We start from the raw sequence: 18,244 nt of genomic DNA, 5'->3' as shown, positions 1-18,244 counted from the left end.
CGTGTTTGGGGCCATGTGAGGCACACGGCCTATTCACACGGGCGTGTTACCCCTGTATGGTAGAAATTTTTCTAAGTTTCCAAAATTTTCATATGTTATCGGTTTAGTCTTGAATCACTTCTAAAGCATGTTTAAGGCCTCGTAGGCCCTTATAAGGAACAATGTGTTTGTGATTAAATGGTTTTTGAGTATGAATGCATAAATGTATGAGTTTTGTATGTTAAATGATGTGTATTGATCAGTAATACTCGTAACCCTATTCCAGCAACGGATACGGGTTAGGGGTGTTACACCTTGGCACGCTTACCTTTGTCTATTGTGCAATAACTCATCCGTCTCACAGCTATTTGAAGCACATTCACTTGAGCCTCGAGCTCCTCAAGTCCCTATTTAGTGACCTTGTAACATCATTTGCCTCATCACATAAGTTGCTTATCACTTCTTCAATCCCATGTTTAATGATGCCAATGCCATCCCTTTTCTCACCACCCAAGCTATTCACAGCATTAGATAGCTATTTTTAGGCTATCTCAATTTCTCTCATCTAGTCATTCATGACCATATGTGCTTTTAAAGCAACCACTGCAGCCTCAAGTTCTTCAATTCTAGTGTGGTCCTCTGACTCACCACCTTAAGTAGTAACCATCATTGAATATGCTCAACTAAGCACAACGCAACTCGACTCTAATACCACATGTCACAAACTGAACTTTGTTCTCTCATTTGTTAACCCATGCAACACTTTGATAGAAGCTTCCACTCAAATCAACCAAGAATCTCAATAGTCTATTTAAATATAAGCAAGCCACAAATTAATCTCTAGCCACATTGCAATCCCATAAGGCATAGCAAATACACCTGATCTACCTCTCCTTCCTCTAGATGGAAAAAGACTTTATTATTTTGAAAAGCATTTACAAAGAAAAAGGGTTACAAAAGTGACCCACTTACACTTACCGACGTTGGACTTGGGGTCATAGGCATAGCCCTATAAAGAATACCTTATCTAATGAAATAGTCCAACAATTGTTGATTGTACACTCCTATAAAATGTAAAAGTGATTTAATAGGAATACTACCATGTGACATTTTTTTAAAAGAATACTAAGAAACATTGTTTTTAATCGAATACTAAGAGACAATTTTTTTGAGCCAAAATGCCAAAAGGCTATAAATGTTTAAAGTTGTGACTCTCCTTTTTTCCTAAATACACTAACCCCTTGGACCCTTTACCTTGCCATGATGCTATAAGAAGGTGACCTCTAGTATCGTACTCTATCACGTCCCTACAAAACTAAGTCGCGACACAGAAAAGTGTTGCAGGCACCAAAATAGTGCGTTGCTACAATACTAGTGTTTACTTTTTCATTTTTTTTTTCTTTTACGATTGTTCTAAATTTCTTTTTTAAGTAAACAGTAATTACATCAAATAATAAATGTTAGATTGATTTTTAATAATAAAACAATATAAATATAAGAATTATAATAATAAAATACTCAAAACCCAAAACTTCAATAATTAAAATGGGCCTGAAAATCAAGTACATGGCCCAAAGGTTCAATTACATTAAACAAGATTCTCCAATTAGAAGATTGTAAAAGAAAAAAAACTCCTAATAAGTCCAAATACAAATTAATATTTAATGTCTAAATCAATAATTATACTAATGAAAAATTTTGATTAATATAATATTAATAATTTAGAATGCTATTACAGAAATTAATTTAAAATTCTTACCTACAAACAAGAATTCAATTAAATTATAACTAAACCTAATAATTCATATGTTTGTATCAATGTAATGGTTTCATACCATATTCTTATTCAAAGTTATATATTTATAAATTTTAACATATTAAAAATTCATATCATATAATATATCAGTATCATATTTAAATTAATATTTTCAATATGATATGAAAAAAAAAGTTATATCTAAGGATAAGAAATGTTACAAAAACAAGAAAAACAAGCTTCCCGAGAAGAAGATTGTCCTATTTTATGGAATATGCATTACTGTCTTTTCTTTTCTTCTTCTTTTTTCTAAAGCTTCAATGGAATATACATTCCAAACAATGTTAGAATCAATAAGGTTTTTTTTTAGAAAATAAAAAAAAATGTAGAGGTGTCTATGGGTTGCGCAAGTAAGAGTTCAATTCCAAAAATATTTTAGTGTTATAAAATTAGTGGGATAATACTCACATGCATAATAAGGACATTCTCACATCAAAAACATATATAACGTTTAAAAGAAACTGCCCAAATAAAAACTCACCACTTACTTCCCAAAATTCAAATACAAATAAATTCTAAAAAAAAACATCTTTTGAGCACCAAATTTTCATTTATTATATTATAATTGTGATACAGATAATTATAATGGTTGCAATTGCATTTATTATATTATAATTTGTGATAAATTGGATGCCATTATTACATTGATTTAGATATACGATAGGTTTTGAGTGTGCTTAGAAAATGTCTTTGGAAATAAAAATCTCATCATTTTGATGCTTCAATTCCCTCTCTAACCTTGAATTTCTTAATTCAAACCTCTGGTTTAACCAGTCGATAATGTCTGAAAACACAATTTCAGTGTTCTCTGGTGTTTCACCATATAACAAGCCATGCCACATTCCAGGATATAGCTTCAATGTCTTGTCTGAATTCGATGCCACATCGTACAGTTGTTGGCTTACAGTTTTATCTGTTACTTTATCATCTTCTCCTTGAAGAATTATAAATGGTAATGAAACCTGGAATTAAGAAAATTGTCATATATTTTGTTCAATAAAATTAATAAAATTGAATTAAAAGTTAAATCTATATAAAAAAATATTTATTAATACCTTATTAAGCCTTTGTTCAACCTCAATGCTCATGTTTAGAAGTTCCAGGCCTGTATTTAAACGAGGACGACCTTTGTAGCAATACGGATTTGCTCTAATCTGGAATTAATTAACTTAATTAACTTTAGCAAACAATATAAACTATTTAAACCATTGTCAGTATAGACCTATACTGGCGAAAATGTATCTATACAAGCTGTCACTAATGCTATCACAAAGTGTTGTGTGATAGTTAATTTTACATCATCTATATCATGTATATATATATTAGTATAATTAAGATGTTTTTTATGTCCATTTGACTGTTCATAAAGATAAATTCTTTTGAGTTCATAGCTTACTATTTTTAGGAGTTGAACTTGAGTTCTCTTCTTGAGAGTGCAACGAATCCTACATCTAGCTTTAAAATTTCTACTTTTAAAAATCTAGAATCCTACTTTTAAAAAATATAATTAAACATATAATTATACTGACTCCATCTAGCTTTAGTGACGATATCCTCCATCAGTATACCAGGCATGATTATTGCTATATATCCTCTTATTAGAACTAGACATGATTATTGCTATACATTGTATGCGGATGTCAAACTCAAAGCGTGGTAAAACTGAGTTGTGTCTATATATATTGACTCGGAAAGCGTCAGTAAATACCTGTGCCCTTATCTCAGGCAATTTGCAGCCAGTATCAATGACATCTGGACTTGGAATTATTCTCCAAGTTGGAATAAAATTGCAAAGCTTTTTCAAAACATTTATCACTAAAGGATGTGGCTTCATTTCATCTGCAATCTGTGAATACAAAAATTTTGTTACTTAATATTTATATTTTTATGATAGTAAAAATACAATTGCACTATTTGAATAGTCTATATCTTTATATAAATCAAATTTTTATCATTTTTGAGAGGGGTCAAAATGTAATTTTATCATTACTAATTTAAAATTTTATAAATTATAAAGTATTTAAATGAAAAAAATTTCATTTTAGAGGGGGCCAAGGCCCTGCCAACCACTGGCTCTGCCACTAAATGTTTCGGTTTTATTATTTGTTTACGATAAATTGTTTGAGATTGTCACACCAAAAAATCTATATCTTGAATTTAAAATATATACTGAAGCACTCTAATAAATTATGCAAAATCTCACTTACTGCCAAATTTAATCTAGACAAGCACAATTAATTCCATTCATTATATGATACTCATAAAAATTTATGAGTTATTTAAATAATGTGAATTAGATTAACAATAAAAACACAAAAATAATATAAATGCAATAAACAATAAATTATGGGCTAAAATTTACATATGATAGAACAAATTTTAAATTTTAATATATTATATTTATATTATTTATATTTTAAAAATATGAGATATGATACACATATAATTGTAGATAGATGTATCCAAAAATGAAATTCGGCTGCCCAAAAATTTTGGACCACAGTCTAATCAAGACCCTACAATGGGCACCATTTATTATGTGACAAAATTAAGTTTTTTTTAAGGAAATAATTAACTAGAAAAACGTGGGAACACGTTAAAAAGGAAGTTTAAATAGGACCAAAATGAAAAAAAAAAAGGTCATGATTTGGTAGGGGATTCAAAAAAAATTTTAAATTAAAGAGTAAAATTACCTTACACATGGGGGCAGCAAGGATTGCCCCATCCCAATAGTCTGGCATTTTCCTATGTATCAGCAACAACACTGCTCCTCCCAGTGATTCCCCTAGCAAAATTCTCATCTTCCTTTTGTTCTCTTTTTTCTCTAAATCCAGTGTTTAATCATGCAAATTACAATTAAAAATGAAAACATTAATCCAAAAATGCAAAACTCTCGTTTAGAAACTAATAATTAAGTTGAATAATTATCACGACATATAAGCTTAACATTGAAAGGTTAAGGGTTTAAAGAATTCAACCCTAAACCATGCAATTACAATTAAAAATAATTTGTAAGTTAAAAATCTTGTTAAACTGTGTGACTCAAATCCCTTCATTTTTTCGTCCCTATAGATTCTCATTAAACACAAAATTAGACTAGAAAGCCCTTGCAGTATAGATCATACCATACAAGTTGAATTCGTATACAACTATACTTCTACTATTTGACTTTGATTAAAACAAGATTTTTAAACCTTAAATAGATGTAATTGAAACTTCTTTTCTATTATTTATTTTTCAACCTTAGTGAATTTTTTTTCATTTATCCGTGATTTTGTATTTTTATTTTTTCTTTTTTTATTGTTTTGCAATCGTTTTACCGTCATTATTGAAGTTTATTATAACAAAAAGAATTAAGAGGTGAAAGATTTACCACATATTTGAGTGAAAAAATTGGAGCAATCATCAACAACATTGTTAAAACTTGAGATATAGCCTTGCAAACCAGATGACTTCCCATGCCCTTCATAATCTATTCCATAAACTGCAAATCCTGCTTTCACCAACCGATTTGCTGTAGCTGAATTCAACAACAATAATAATCATATTCAGCACAAATTTCCATTCTTCATTTTTCTTCAAATACCCGTATTATATACTTACAGCTCATGGTGATGCTGCACTCCAGGGCATAACCATGGCAGATGAAGATTAAACCTTTGGGTTCTTCATTCACTGGAATCCATTTGCATGTAAATAGCTTTAAACCTCGAGAATTCAAGATATATTCCTGAAAAAATTATTGTTTAACAAATCAGAAACTGATAATAGTATAACAAGGTATCAAACTGAGAATCCAATAGGCCAACCTCATCATATTGAACACTTCTATTGTCAAGCTCCTAAAAACATAAATACTTAATTAGATAATAGAAAATATTAACAATAAAACTGATGTTTAAACTTAAAATATAATCAGAACAAACCATGTTTTCTTTTCCCTTGTGTTTATATGGCTTCTGACTCTCTTCGTTACCAGAAAGATGTGATGAAGGATATGCAAGAAGGTTAAAGAGTTGCTATTATATATAGATAGATAGATGGAGGAGAGTTGCCTGAATAAATTAAATTAATTAAATATTATAATTCATATGTATTTGTGTTTCTTTATGTTATGAATAAATTATCATTTTATACTTTAGTTTGACATTTTTTAATGTGGTACTCGTATTGTTTTTTGGTTCGGCATTTGTATTTGACAAAAATTATATATTTTCGTATCCAAAGGTGATTGTGTTAACTTTTTAGTGTTTAATTCAAGTTTTAGGATTAATTTAATGAAAGTTAATTGCTCAATATTATTATGCTTGATTTTTTCATGATTTTTTTAATAGAATAAATTTAGTGTTATTTGTGAAATTGTTTAATTTGTGAAATATAGTCTAATGGATGCGATTTAATTCGGGTTTTAAAGTTGATTTGATGAAAATTGTCAATCAACTTTCATAAAAAACTAGTCCATGTATGTCAGAATGTTAAAAACTAGTCCATGTATGTTAGAATGAGATATGCGTGGCACACCACGAATAACTGTCTAATTATTTTGCTATCCCTACCATTTTTTAACAGGAAAATTGATAATATTTTTAACAGAAATGACCAGAACTAATTTGTCATTTTTTTAATAAAGGAGGAAAATATAATCTAATTTTTTAATACAGAGGCCTTCGTGATAGTTTTACCAAATTCTAGTATTATTAGAGGAAGCAGCCAAGCAAGTAGGGTCTGTTTATATATGAATTTTACAAAGAAGTTTTAGAAAAATCAGAAAAATAAAACAAAAAATGGGTCATAATTCTCAAGATTTAATTAAATAAAAATATTATTAATATAAATATAATCCATTTTAATTTGTGTGCTTTAATGTTCCAAATTGATTAGAAAAACTGGAACGGGGCGGCAAATATTTGAGAATTCGACCAACCACTGCTTCTTAGTGTCTCAAATGGATGCTTTATATTTCCTTTTGAAGTTTCTGCTCAGCTTTTCCAATAACCTTTTCATCACTATCATCCATTTTTAAGATTTAATTATGGAATCTATTTAAAGATCTTACCGGAGAAGATGCTTTGTTTGAACGGGTTTCTTATCATCATAATAAATTATTTCAATTTTAAAAAAAAAATCATTTTAACCTTTTATCTAATTTTTAGCTGTTACATCAGTATTGTTTGTCAAATTACTCTAAAATGGATGGAAAAGTTAATAAACGTTAATTTTTCCATCCATTTTGAGATGACTTGACAAACAATGCAAATTCAATGACTAGAAGAGACAAAAGAAAATAATTAATTAATTAAAATGACTTTTTTTTATAAAATTGGAGGACCAAATAAGTCATTATACCTTTTTTATATCCCAATTACCTATTTCTTTATTATATCACCTAATAGCTCTCGTTGATGGGTAAATTTTGTTGACAAAAAGTCTTTTAATGTATTTAGGGTTCAATCAATTGACCAGCAAATGACATTTTAAAATTTTCTATCAAAAAAGCGTTATATAAGTAGATAATTCCTAAATTTAGTATGATATTAAATATAAACTTTAAAAAACCATTAATTAACCTAATTAAATTAAAATTAGCCATACAATTATATAAACTTGTGTAGGGTTTGGTCTATTTAACTCAAAAAAACCCGACTTGGTTTTGGCTTGGACTTGAAGAAAACCTCTCAATTTAGACAACTTCATTATTATTATCTTTTAAATAGCATTTGAAAAAACTTTTTACTTTATAAATTAAGAATCTACACAGATTGAGACACAAATTTATGATCTCATTGGTTGAAAAATTGTTATAAAAGATAATTATATTATTTTCATCTTTTTTAATAATTTTTTAAAATATATAGATAAACAAAATGGGTATAATTGAGTATTCCTTTAAAATTTTGTTAGCAAATAAAAAGGGTGTAAAATTTTCCCTCTGGATGCACTTGGGTAAAAAATGAAGATTGTTTTGAATGAAAAGATGTGGATAGAAGAAGCAGAAAGAAAGAAGAGATAGGAAAGCAAATATGAATATAATACTCCCATCTCAATCTTAATATTTACTTCTTCTAACTTGTTTGTATGGACAAAGAAAGAAATAAAAACCTAGAAACATAATTCCAACAAAGCAACACCAACTAAACACAACCACAAATTACATCACACTTTCAGTTCTCTGTCCCTTCGGTTGGCAAATATATGTAATTTTGTTTAGTATTTTATATTCATGAAACCTCAATTTCTTTGGCTATAAGTAGAGAGATCCTTATATGGGTTTGCAAGCTGATTTGCCAAGAGCCTAACAATGCCGTCGTCACACTGTTGGATTTTCTTCGAGATAGTACCGATTTAATGGGTACCCATTCTATCCATATTTTTAAATTTTAAATATATTATCAGTTCGTACTTGGTATATTGGTAACATATTTTTATTCTATAAGTAGTTTTAAAAAGTTGTCATATATCTCTTCTTTTAAAATATTTAATTTTTAATATTTTATTATACTCTTATATAACACTTATTAAACCCTTGACTCTACTTGTGGAGTCTAAATATTTGTTGTGACTATTTTTATTCTTTCCATTTCCTTTTACTCGTAATATATGTGTCACGAAAGGTTATAGTTTCAGTGATGCTATAACACCCCCCACCTGACCCGATCGCTGGGACTGAGCTACAGGATGCTACAGTTGTTGCCGGAACATCTACAAACATTTAACATTTGATTTACCTCATAATACAAGTATACGTAAACATTTCAAATCATTGTCATAATATATAACCTTTCTCGAGTCTTATACGAGCCTATGTATGCTCTAAAGTAAGCCTGAGATCGAGCAAGGATCAAATTGCAACATTTTCAAAATTGTAGGTCATCCTCGCGGCGTAAGGGAGTTCCTCATTGCAACATGACATACTGACTTGGCTCGTTCTGACGACAAGGTTCCTCGTCACGCCATGGCCTGAAATCCAGAGCTCTTCGCAACGACCATCACCCGACGTTGCGACATGGACTATGTTTTTGGCACAAATTAGGCCATTTGGTACCTATTTCAAGCCAACACTTAACACAAAGTTTGGTGCATAATTGTACAACCTAACTTGCACAATATGTCACACCCCAAATTCGACGGATCTAAAAAGAAGGCATGTAGATATGAATGTTACCTATTTTGGCGAATTTTGGTAGTGTAATCCGCTAATCTACAGACTTTTGGCGAACTAAAGTTGATGCGTAAAGTATCCGTCCATAGAAGTATCTAAGGATTTCATCTTATGGTATTCTTTGATTGAAGAAAAAGTACGAAAAATGAAGGTTATGAATCAAAGTATTGGCTGAACATGAAGCGCCTACTAAGTATATGAGAAATCTGTAAGGGACTAAAGTGCCTTTAAGACTACGCCATACGTGAGTCATCGCCAAGGTATAATACCCTTAATTGCTTAAACACTGTGCAAAGTAGGTTTGTAACGAGATCTGATTAGAAGCTAATTGAATTGACTAGTCAACTAGCATCGGCACAGGATTCTCTTTTATAGTTCTTTCAGTTTTTGTAGGCCAATTAAGGAATAATTTTTGTATGCATGTAACACTTGTTAAGATCCACTGAGGAGAATTGGGTATATATATATGGTAAGAAGGAAACCTTGAGACGGCTTTTTTTTTTCTTTCTGTTCTACATTTAGGTTCCTTTTCTTAAACCAAAGCATTCTTTCCTTCTTTGTTAAATTGGAAGCTAAGGATCTTGGGATAATTTATGGATATTCCAACCTCTTGGTAAGTCTGATAGCTCTGTATGTTATGATTTTGAAAAAGTAAGGATGTAGAGAAACATAATACAGTAGAGTATAATTAAGAGGTTCTACATGTGGGTCTTTTGTAATTGAGACATCAGTAAACTGTTTGTAAATAGTTTTCTATGGAAGTTCTTGGTTCTTTTCAGCAGTTGTTGTTGCTGGTTCAAGAAATACGATCGGATTTAGAACTTTGAGCTACAGTGAATGTGAGTTTTAGGTGAGTCTTTATTTTGACTCATATATGTTAAATTACAATGAAAATTAGTTTGTTGATGCCATTTCATATAATTGATGGTGTAAGTGTGTATACGAAGTATTGTAAAGATTATGCATGTGCAAGAATAATATGTGTGAAGTACTGCTTGAATAAGAAGTTGAATGGTAAGTATGCTTGTAAAATGCTGATATTGGAGAGTATGAATCAGTTAGGTGTGTGAACAAATCTGGGTAAGTGAATTCCGAGTAAAACACCATTTTTTATGCTTCTAGAAGAGCAGTTACATTACTAACCAGACTGACAAATAATGATATGAAAACATGTGTAAGTCCATGTGGTAAAGACCAATGGCATTATATGAAAACAAAAATACTCATGGTATATCTTTCAATGATATGTAAAGTAGACTAGCAAAACACAACATGAGGATGTATTAGACTATGTGGCGGAGACACATAGCATTATATAAAAATAAAAATACTCATGGTAATGCTTCCAGTGAGATGTAGACTGGACTGGTAAATTACGACATGAAATATGTATAAGACAATGTGGGAAAAACCCCATGGCACCCTCTGATATAGTCCAATGGAACAGTAAACACATAATCTTCTGTAAGGCCAATATGGCATATTCAATGATATCTAGATGACTTATTTTGTAACATCCTTGAATTGAAGTCTGTTCAAACGTTTCTGTGTCGCAATCTAGGTAGGCTTTGAGACTTCTCCGCTAGCTGATGATATGATAAAGAGTTGGTAATTGTAAAAGTATATCTGTTTTGGTTAGACTTCTGGAAAAAATTGATTATGACTTGAAGGCATTTCTTGAAAGAGTTCTCTGAAAGGTGAATCCATCACAATAGTCCATCAGTATAGGTAATTTGGCGTATTCAAAGTCATGAGTAGTCTAATAGATGTCAAATTTGAAATTGCTTATAATATGTAATGAAGTAATCTGAATTATCTAGTATTCATCAAATCTGAGTAATTTACGTGTCAAGTATAGAGGTTATCTAGAGTTTATGTTGTTCGCCAAGTCGGGCTTCTCCTAACTTGTATCATGGTTGTTTGGGATTCCCTGGTATGATTTATAATGTATCATCCATCAGAATAAGATGTGATCTGACTGGTAATCTGATAATTTTCGATTCATTGTGAGAATCTGGTAAAGGTAGAATTCCTATGAAGTTCATCTTAAAGATCCGCTAGTATGAGTATCCCCTAAGAGTAATATCTGTAAGTACACCATTCTGTAATAAGTGTTCAACGACCATCTGAGTGAAAATTTGGAAAAGGTAAGTTTGTATGGGTATTGCTATGAGAAATGCATTTGCTTGTTGTAAAGGAAATAAGATCTGTACTGAGTAGTGAAATCTAAAATCTGCCTATGAGGTGATTTGTGGTCAAGTATGAAAGTTGGCGTATAGCATGAACTCGATATTGGAAAGGTATTCGTCAAAGACAGAAAGGAAATCTAGAATAATCAAAATAAGGATATCAATAATAATTTCTTCAAGGTAATATGGATTAAAACTCTCCAAGTTCAATTGAACTTACAAGTGTTTGCTTATGTTGCAAGTTCCACTTTAAAAGTGGGTGTGCCTAGAGGGACCAAGCCAAAAATGTGTCGTGGTGGCAGATCAAGTTGCGATATTATGCATACAGAGGGTATTATAGGGAATAGGCATTCAATTCACTACACTTTAAGAGTTTGTCCTTAGCAAAGTTTCTAAATTCTAATGTCATATATTGATTTTAAAAGCTTGATGTATTCTTAGATATTTCCTTTAATTCTTTTGTTTTGAAGACACTTAATAAAATAATAAGTATTATAGAAAAATGGTTATATGCCGGTTGTTTTTAAATTCTTGCTAAGTGTTTATGTGTTGTAACATCCGATATTCGAACTCGGTGATTCGATTTAGGTATAGAATGTTACACAAGAGCATACCAAAATGCATGTCAAAACATAATATCTAATCAATTCCAGACATCCATTTCAACATTTTCACAATTTAGCATCAAACCTACCAATTCAACTTAACCAAAGTCAACATAATAAACCATGCCTTTAAGCTATACAATACCATAATTTACCACTCTAATTCATCAAGCAAATTTGTCATTCAAGTGCCACATTTATAGCTTATTACATTACCAAACTTACACTATACATATATGAACATTAGTATTCCATAATTCAAACGTTAGCCAAGTTCAACCAAACTATCAATCTGGAGTTAACACATATATTAACACTTCTGTACATGCCACATAATCGGACTTTAACACGTTTGAAAGACTACCAAATTGAACACAAGATAGGGTGAGCTTCTCGTAGATCCGATCAACACGTTCCGCAAGTTAGCAACCTACAAGGGAAAAGGGAGGCAACAGGGTAAGCATAATGAATGCTTAGTAAGTCAATATGAAATTTTACTTAACTTACCTTGATAATTCAACAAGTAAGCAATTAAAACATATTGGAATAAAACATGACAATCCTTTGGCATCCTTATATTTCATATGCATATCAACAAAAACAATCAAAGGTTAGTTCATTTACATAACATGAACTTATAGCATAACATGAACTTATAGCATAATCATAACTAACCAAATCATAAACCATATGCAAGCATATGTATTTCCTTTTATGTATAATCATTCAACCATTTCATTTTCCTGTTAAATTACCATTTTCTCGCCCAAAATAACTTTAGTAAATTGAACTTAGACACTCGAGACTATTTCACTCACACAAGCTTTTATTTATGAAATGGCTCACACAAGCCTTCGTATTTAGGTTGCTCACACAAGTTTCAGATCATGGTTGCTCATACAAGCTTAGTTTGATGATTGCTCACACAAGCTTCAGAATATCCACAACACATTTTGGATCTCAAATCATCATAAAAAATCATTGATCAACCTATTCCTTTTTGGACCCTAATGCATGTCATTTGTATCCTAATCGTTTACTTAGTTTATACAGGCACCGTTACTGTTATTATATCATTTCAAACCTCTTAACAGTATACACATTTTACACATTTCACATAACATTTTGTATCCACTTCAAGACTTTGTATCATTTACTAATAACCATAATTTCTCATTCTTTGCAATTTAGTCCTATTGATGCCAAAATCAATCAATTCACATTTAAGCATAGAAAAAAGCAAATCAAATTCAATTAATTCATAACATGAATAAAACGGTAATTTCCATATGAACTTACCTAGCAAAACAGCAAACAATTGAATCTTTAAAGACTAATCTGCAATTTTTCATTTTTCCCCGTTATCTTCAATTTGATTCGATTCTTGATCTATATAATAGTTCAATTCAATTATCAATTCCAACCCTTTTATAACATCCTATAATATGCATATATCAATTCAATTTCATTATTCGAATGCCCCCTAAAATTTTGTATTTTATTCAATTTATAATTCTTATATACACAACTAAATGAATACTTGTCGTTGGCATTCATGCTCGTGTTGTTGTTGTTGGAATAGCTGTTGATGTAAGAACTATTCTTACTTCCAAAGATGTTCTTGGAGTTTTGAGAACTGTTACATATTAGAGTTTTAATTCGAGACTTGATGTCCCAAAGTTGAAAGGTATCTCAGGTAGGGATCTTAAAATCCTAGGAAACGATTGTACTAAGGATAATATTCTTCTAATTAAATGGGCTTATATAAATCATAGTACTATGGCCAAAGTTTCTATTTCCCTGGGGAACTTGGTTATTTTGATTAGCTTGGTTTTGGAAGTATATGAAGTTTTGGTTATTAGGGAAGTTTGGATTATTGGGGAAGTTGTTATTAGGATAATTCATTTTTTTGATTGATTTTGATGGTCAAGAGTGAGTCCGCACTCACCATACCAATTGTTAATATAATGAGGAGGTTGTGGTCATTTGGTACGGTTCACCCACGCTGCCAATTTTTAAGTTTGGAAAACCAGTTGACTTGCGACAAATGTTTGGATGGAATCCAAGCATATCTGGGTATAATGTTTGCATAGCGTTCGAAGAGCTGTCTATTAGCTTCAAAACGCATATTGAATCACTCGATTTTGAGTTTAGGAGCTCAAGTTATGACCATTTTACTGAAGACTACATAAGCAGAATTTTTTGATGAGATTATTACGGAAAATTACGAGTTTCGGGATTTAATTCGAATTTAAATCATATTAAGTTTGAATTTAAAGACTAATTTTGATCATATATGAGCCCAAAATTATATCTATTAGGTTTTATTATTTTATTATTTATTTATTCTGAATTTTAGGATTTTTTCATGTATTTTAAGTTGCTTAAGAGTTTTATGTTTGTTAGTCAAAAGAAAGTTTAGTTTAAAATTACTGTTGTTTAGATTAATTATAGATTCATCACACTTAAGAGTTTTATTTGGATGTAACCAACTAGTCTATATAAAGGCCTCTCTTGAGATACACAATTCATTCTTTATCATTAATATTTTATTAAAAATGTCACTCACGTAATTTCACATAATTTTATTGATTAATTAGAAATTTTCAATTTATATCAAACTTAATATGCATAACTACATAAATAAGAGCATGAAATATGACAGTTGAATTATTAAAATATTAATCGATAATAAGTTACGGAAAATGTAAAACTACTTAAATTTTATACAAGTGTAAGTGGATCCCTTATTTTTTTAATACATATATACTATTATTTAAGTGTTTTATTGAGTTAGTATCACCCTCAACCGAGTCACCAACTAGTATCACCCTCAACCGAGTCACCACCTCAAATGTTAAATATTTATTAAAAATCCAATTTCATGAATTTTTTTGGTTAAAATAGTCAGTAACTTCTTTTTAACCTCGGTTAAAAATTAAACTAAAAAACAATATTTTACATAGTAAAATAAGTTAAAGGAATTTAAATACTAAAATAAGTAAATAAATGTACCTCAAAGCTCAAATGGTGAATAAAACCTATATTAAAAGATTAACTTATTGCCGAGCGAACATTGTTTAATTATATTCAATTCTCTTGTATGTTAGAAACTTTGGTTTTTGTCTTTCTTCTGGATTTTTTTTTAAAAGCAATTTTATGAATTGTTGAATGGAATCCGCTTATTTTCTGTCACATCAACTCGACTCTCGAATAATTAGTATTACCTTTAGAATGTTTATACTTAATTTTAGTCCCAGGTTTTTGTCTTCTTATTTTAATTAGAACCCAAATAGGTTCATGGAGTTTTAATGGGAGTGTTCACGGAGTTTCAATGGGAGTGCCTAAGCCTACCAAAAAAATATTTTTATCATTTAATTTTAACGGGATTTAAAGTCATGCCTTTAAAATGTCTTGAAGAATAAGAATACTACCATTTAGCTAGGTATATCAGGTATACTAAGATAAAGCATTATAATGTATTGGCTGATGATTCAATTCCCATAAGTGAATTTTGCATAATTAATATTTTTATTAGTAATGATACTTTTTGTATAAAGTTAGAGATGATATCCAAACCAACCGAGACCAAGGATCCGAAGCCAATTCTATTCAACATAAACAAAATAATAACCTAAAATACGCACGAATTTAAATGAGATGAAATTAAGTGAGCAGATTGGATTTCTAATATTAGGTCGAATCAATGCTTTCAACTCCTAATCCCATTAACTCACCATTTAATCCCCAACAAGTAATCACCATCACTCACCAAATCCATGTGACCCAATTTATTTATTAACATTAAATGTTTATTTGATATTTTATGATAAAATTTAATAATAAATTCAGCCTCAAATTTACATTCGTATTCAAGTTAGCTCTTACTTTTTTATTTGGAGAAAATTGATCTTCAAATTTTCATTATTAATGTAACATTATTTTTATATATCATATTAATACATAATAAAAACATAAAAAATTTATAATTCCAAACCAGAAAAGTTATTCAAAATTAAATAAAATAACTAAGCCTAAAAAAAATAAGAAAATCATGAAAGTTTTTTAAATTTTCAAAGTTAAATTATAAAAGAATAGGGTTTTACTTAGCAGCGGTGCCAGCCTCTGGGTTGGGTACCACCCGTCTTTTTCCTCTCTCATCAATCCTTTCTTTTTTTCTTTTTCTCTCTTTTCAGTCTACATATCTATTTTGCGGGTATCTTTGTTATCTTCACAAGTTATGATGGACAAATAACAGTGTCTGTCGTTCGCTAAAACTTCATCAGCCAATAGTAGTTTTTCTTGGAAAGTGGGTGGCTCTTCGTCAACTTCTTAATCTGTTTTTGTTTTGAGAGTATTTTAGAATAATAAATGATTTCTCGTGTCGATCTGGACCCGTGTTGTCTTTAAGTTTTATATGTTTTTTGTTTGTTTTTCCATTGTTTAATAAGTTTTCAGTTTTAGAAGTTTTTGTATGCTATTGTAGCACGTTTTTTGGTATTGCTTATACATGTAATCTTAGTTTTATAAGTGGTTTTAGGGATAATTTTGTTGCCGTCCTCTCTAGTTTGGTGAATGCTTGATTCTTTTGTCGATTTTTGCTCGCTGTTTTAAACCATCCGGGGTTGATTTTCTTATCATATTAAGTGCTTGCAATCACTCCAGATATGTCATGCATGAGTTATGACAAAGCCAATTGTCAACGCGTCATAATCTTCTATTAATGTTGAGGCTAAAGCATTTATTGTGTTGATGGAGTTTATCCTTCACCATCTACGACGATTGTTTGCTATTTTTTTCTTTGAATTGTATGGTTCCATTTGTCGTAACCATTTTTTTGAAAAAAAAACGGGAATCGACTTGGATTTTGAAAATAAAAGAACGGGAGTCGCCACCAATCCTTTTTGACGAGGTGTGATCGGGTCACCTCATAAAAGTGGTTGTTTTTAATAAATAGTTTGGTTTATTTAAACAACAATTTTGGTCTACGAGAATCAAGAAAACAGGTTCGGGAGTCGGTTACGCACGAGGAAGGATTAGCACCCTCGCCCAAAATTGGTACCTAGTTGATTAATTAGTGTCTTAGTATCGAAAATTAAAAAAATTTGAAAGAATTTTAAAATACGATCCTTCTTTATAAAAAGCTCAAGTGTTAAAGACCCTCTCGTCTCAAAATATAAAATGTCACACCCAAGAAGTTAGGACACGACATCTTAAATTTTCGAGAGCGAGCTTGCCTTTTATGAAATCATGTATTTTATTAAAAGGGTATTCGATTATTTAGAATAACGAGAGAAGTCGAAACCCGAGTAAGTTAGGGTACGTTCTCTCAATTCTCAAACACCGAATATTGCCTTTATTTCTAAACAAAATTCTTATTTTGAGATGACAAAATATCATGCCCGGTAAGTTAGGGCACAACACTTCACATCTTCGAGAATAAGCATTTTTCAAAACTCGTATAATGATTTAAAAGAGTATTCCGTTATTTAGGTTAAATGGGAAAAGTCGAAACCCAGTAAGTTAGGGCACGATTATTTCGGACTACCTAATAACGGATTTTGCTCTTATGAAAGAATTGTTTTAATACATTGAACAAAAAGCAACGCGATTTATAATAAAATGTAAAAGCAAAATATAGCATTGATGTGTATAAGAATATAATAATGGTGCGACGGTGTCAAAACAATAACATTATCAACTGTAAAAGATGAAGTAAGATCAAGGCTAATAATATGCAATTATAAACAAATGATAAACATGGCAAAAATAAAAATAACAACGACAACGAAAACGAAAACGATAACGATAATAATAATAATGTAAATAACAATAGTACGAAACGATAATAACGCATGGTATTTAAATATGATAGTAATAATGTGAATATGAAGTAGTAGGGAGCACATGTATGTAAAACATATAATACCAGATTACAAATATGTATGCAATATTTATTAAAAATAGTAACAATAACAAAGACTAATAATAACGATATATAAACACATAAATGTATATATTAAAATAATAATATGTAATACGTAGTATTAAAATACATAAAAATACGATATTAATGACATATATGCACACAAAATATATGTAATATATTAAAAGATTAGACAGAGTATACGTAAAAATATATATGTATATAAAATGTATGTAATGTAAGATATGTGCTTAATAGGAATATAATATATATATATTTAATGAAAGCATATGTGACACACAAATACCTAAAACAATAGTATTAAGCTATTAATAATGCTATATAACATATATATATATATATATATATATATAAATATATATATAATGAAAATACGTACTACTATGTAATGATAATAGAAATACAAAGGTAAAAGTATTAAATTAGAGTAATAATATATATATATATAAAACTACATATGTAAATGTGTATATGTACGTATAAAAATGTATACTAATATATCATGATAATAGTGATAGTAATAATAATGTTAAAAAGATATAATATAAT

The 18,244-nt window shown here is 29.9% G+C and overlaps 1 protein-coding gene across 50 annotated transcripts in view; it reads right to left on the bottom strand.

Moving 5' to 3' along the window:
- Window positions 1-2,325: 2,325 nt before the first annotated feature.
- The window catches only part of LOC108484732 (caffeoylshikimate esterase-like), a 99,944-nt gene continuing 84,025 nt past the window's right edge, over window positions 2,326-18,244 (bottom strand). For 25 of the 50 annotated variants that reach the window (XM_053029622.1, XM_053029617.1, XM_053029621.1 and 22 more), the window contains exons 2-9: window positions 5,722-5,792; window positions 5,605-5,637; window positions 5,399-5,525; window positions 5,169-5,315; window positions 4,489-4,619; window positions 3,504-3,641; window positions 2,851-2,949; window positions 2,326-2,757 (exon numbers count right to left, since the gene is read on the bottom strand). In XM_053029622.1, coding sequence (XP_052885582.1) covers window positions 2,473-2,757; window positions 2,851-2,949; window positions 3,504-3,641; window positions 4,489-4,619; window positions 5,169-5,315; window positions 5,399-5,525; window positions 5,605-5,637; window positions 5,722-5,724 — 963 coding nt within the window. In that variant the 5' untranslated portion in view covers window positions 5,725-5,792 and the 3' untranslated portion in view covers window positions 2,326-2,472. Of the gene's footprint in view, window positions 2,758-2,850; window positions 2,950-3,503; window positions 3,642-4,488; window positions 4,620-5,168; window positions 5,316-5,398; window positions 5,526-5,604; window positions 5,638-5,721; window positions 5,793-8,432; window positions 8,438-13,104; window positions 13,109-18,244 lie in introns of those variants that run through there. The other 25 variants (XM_053029649.1, XM_053029618.1, XM_053029651.1 and 22 more) reach the window with 5 other exon arrangements.

Source organism: Gossypium arboreum, chromosome 6 (genome assembly GCF_025698485.1).
Source record: "Gossypium arboreum isolate Shixiya-1 chromosome 6, ASM2569848v2, whole genome shotgun sequence".
Lineage (NCBI taxonomy): Eukaryota > Viridiplantae > Streptophyta > Magnoliopsida > Malvales > Malvaceae > Gossypium > Gossypium arboreum.
The sequence above is the reverse complement of the archived record's forward strand: the minus strand, read 5'-3'. Positions and strand labels throughout refer to the sequence as shown.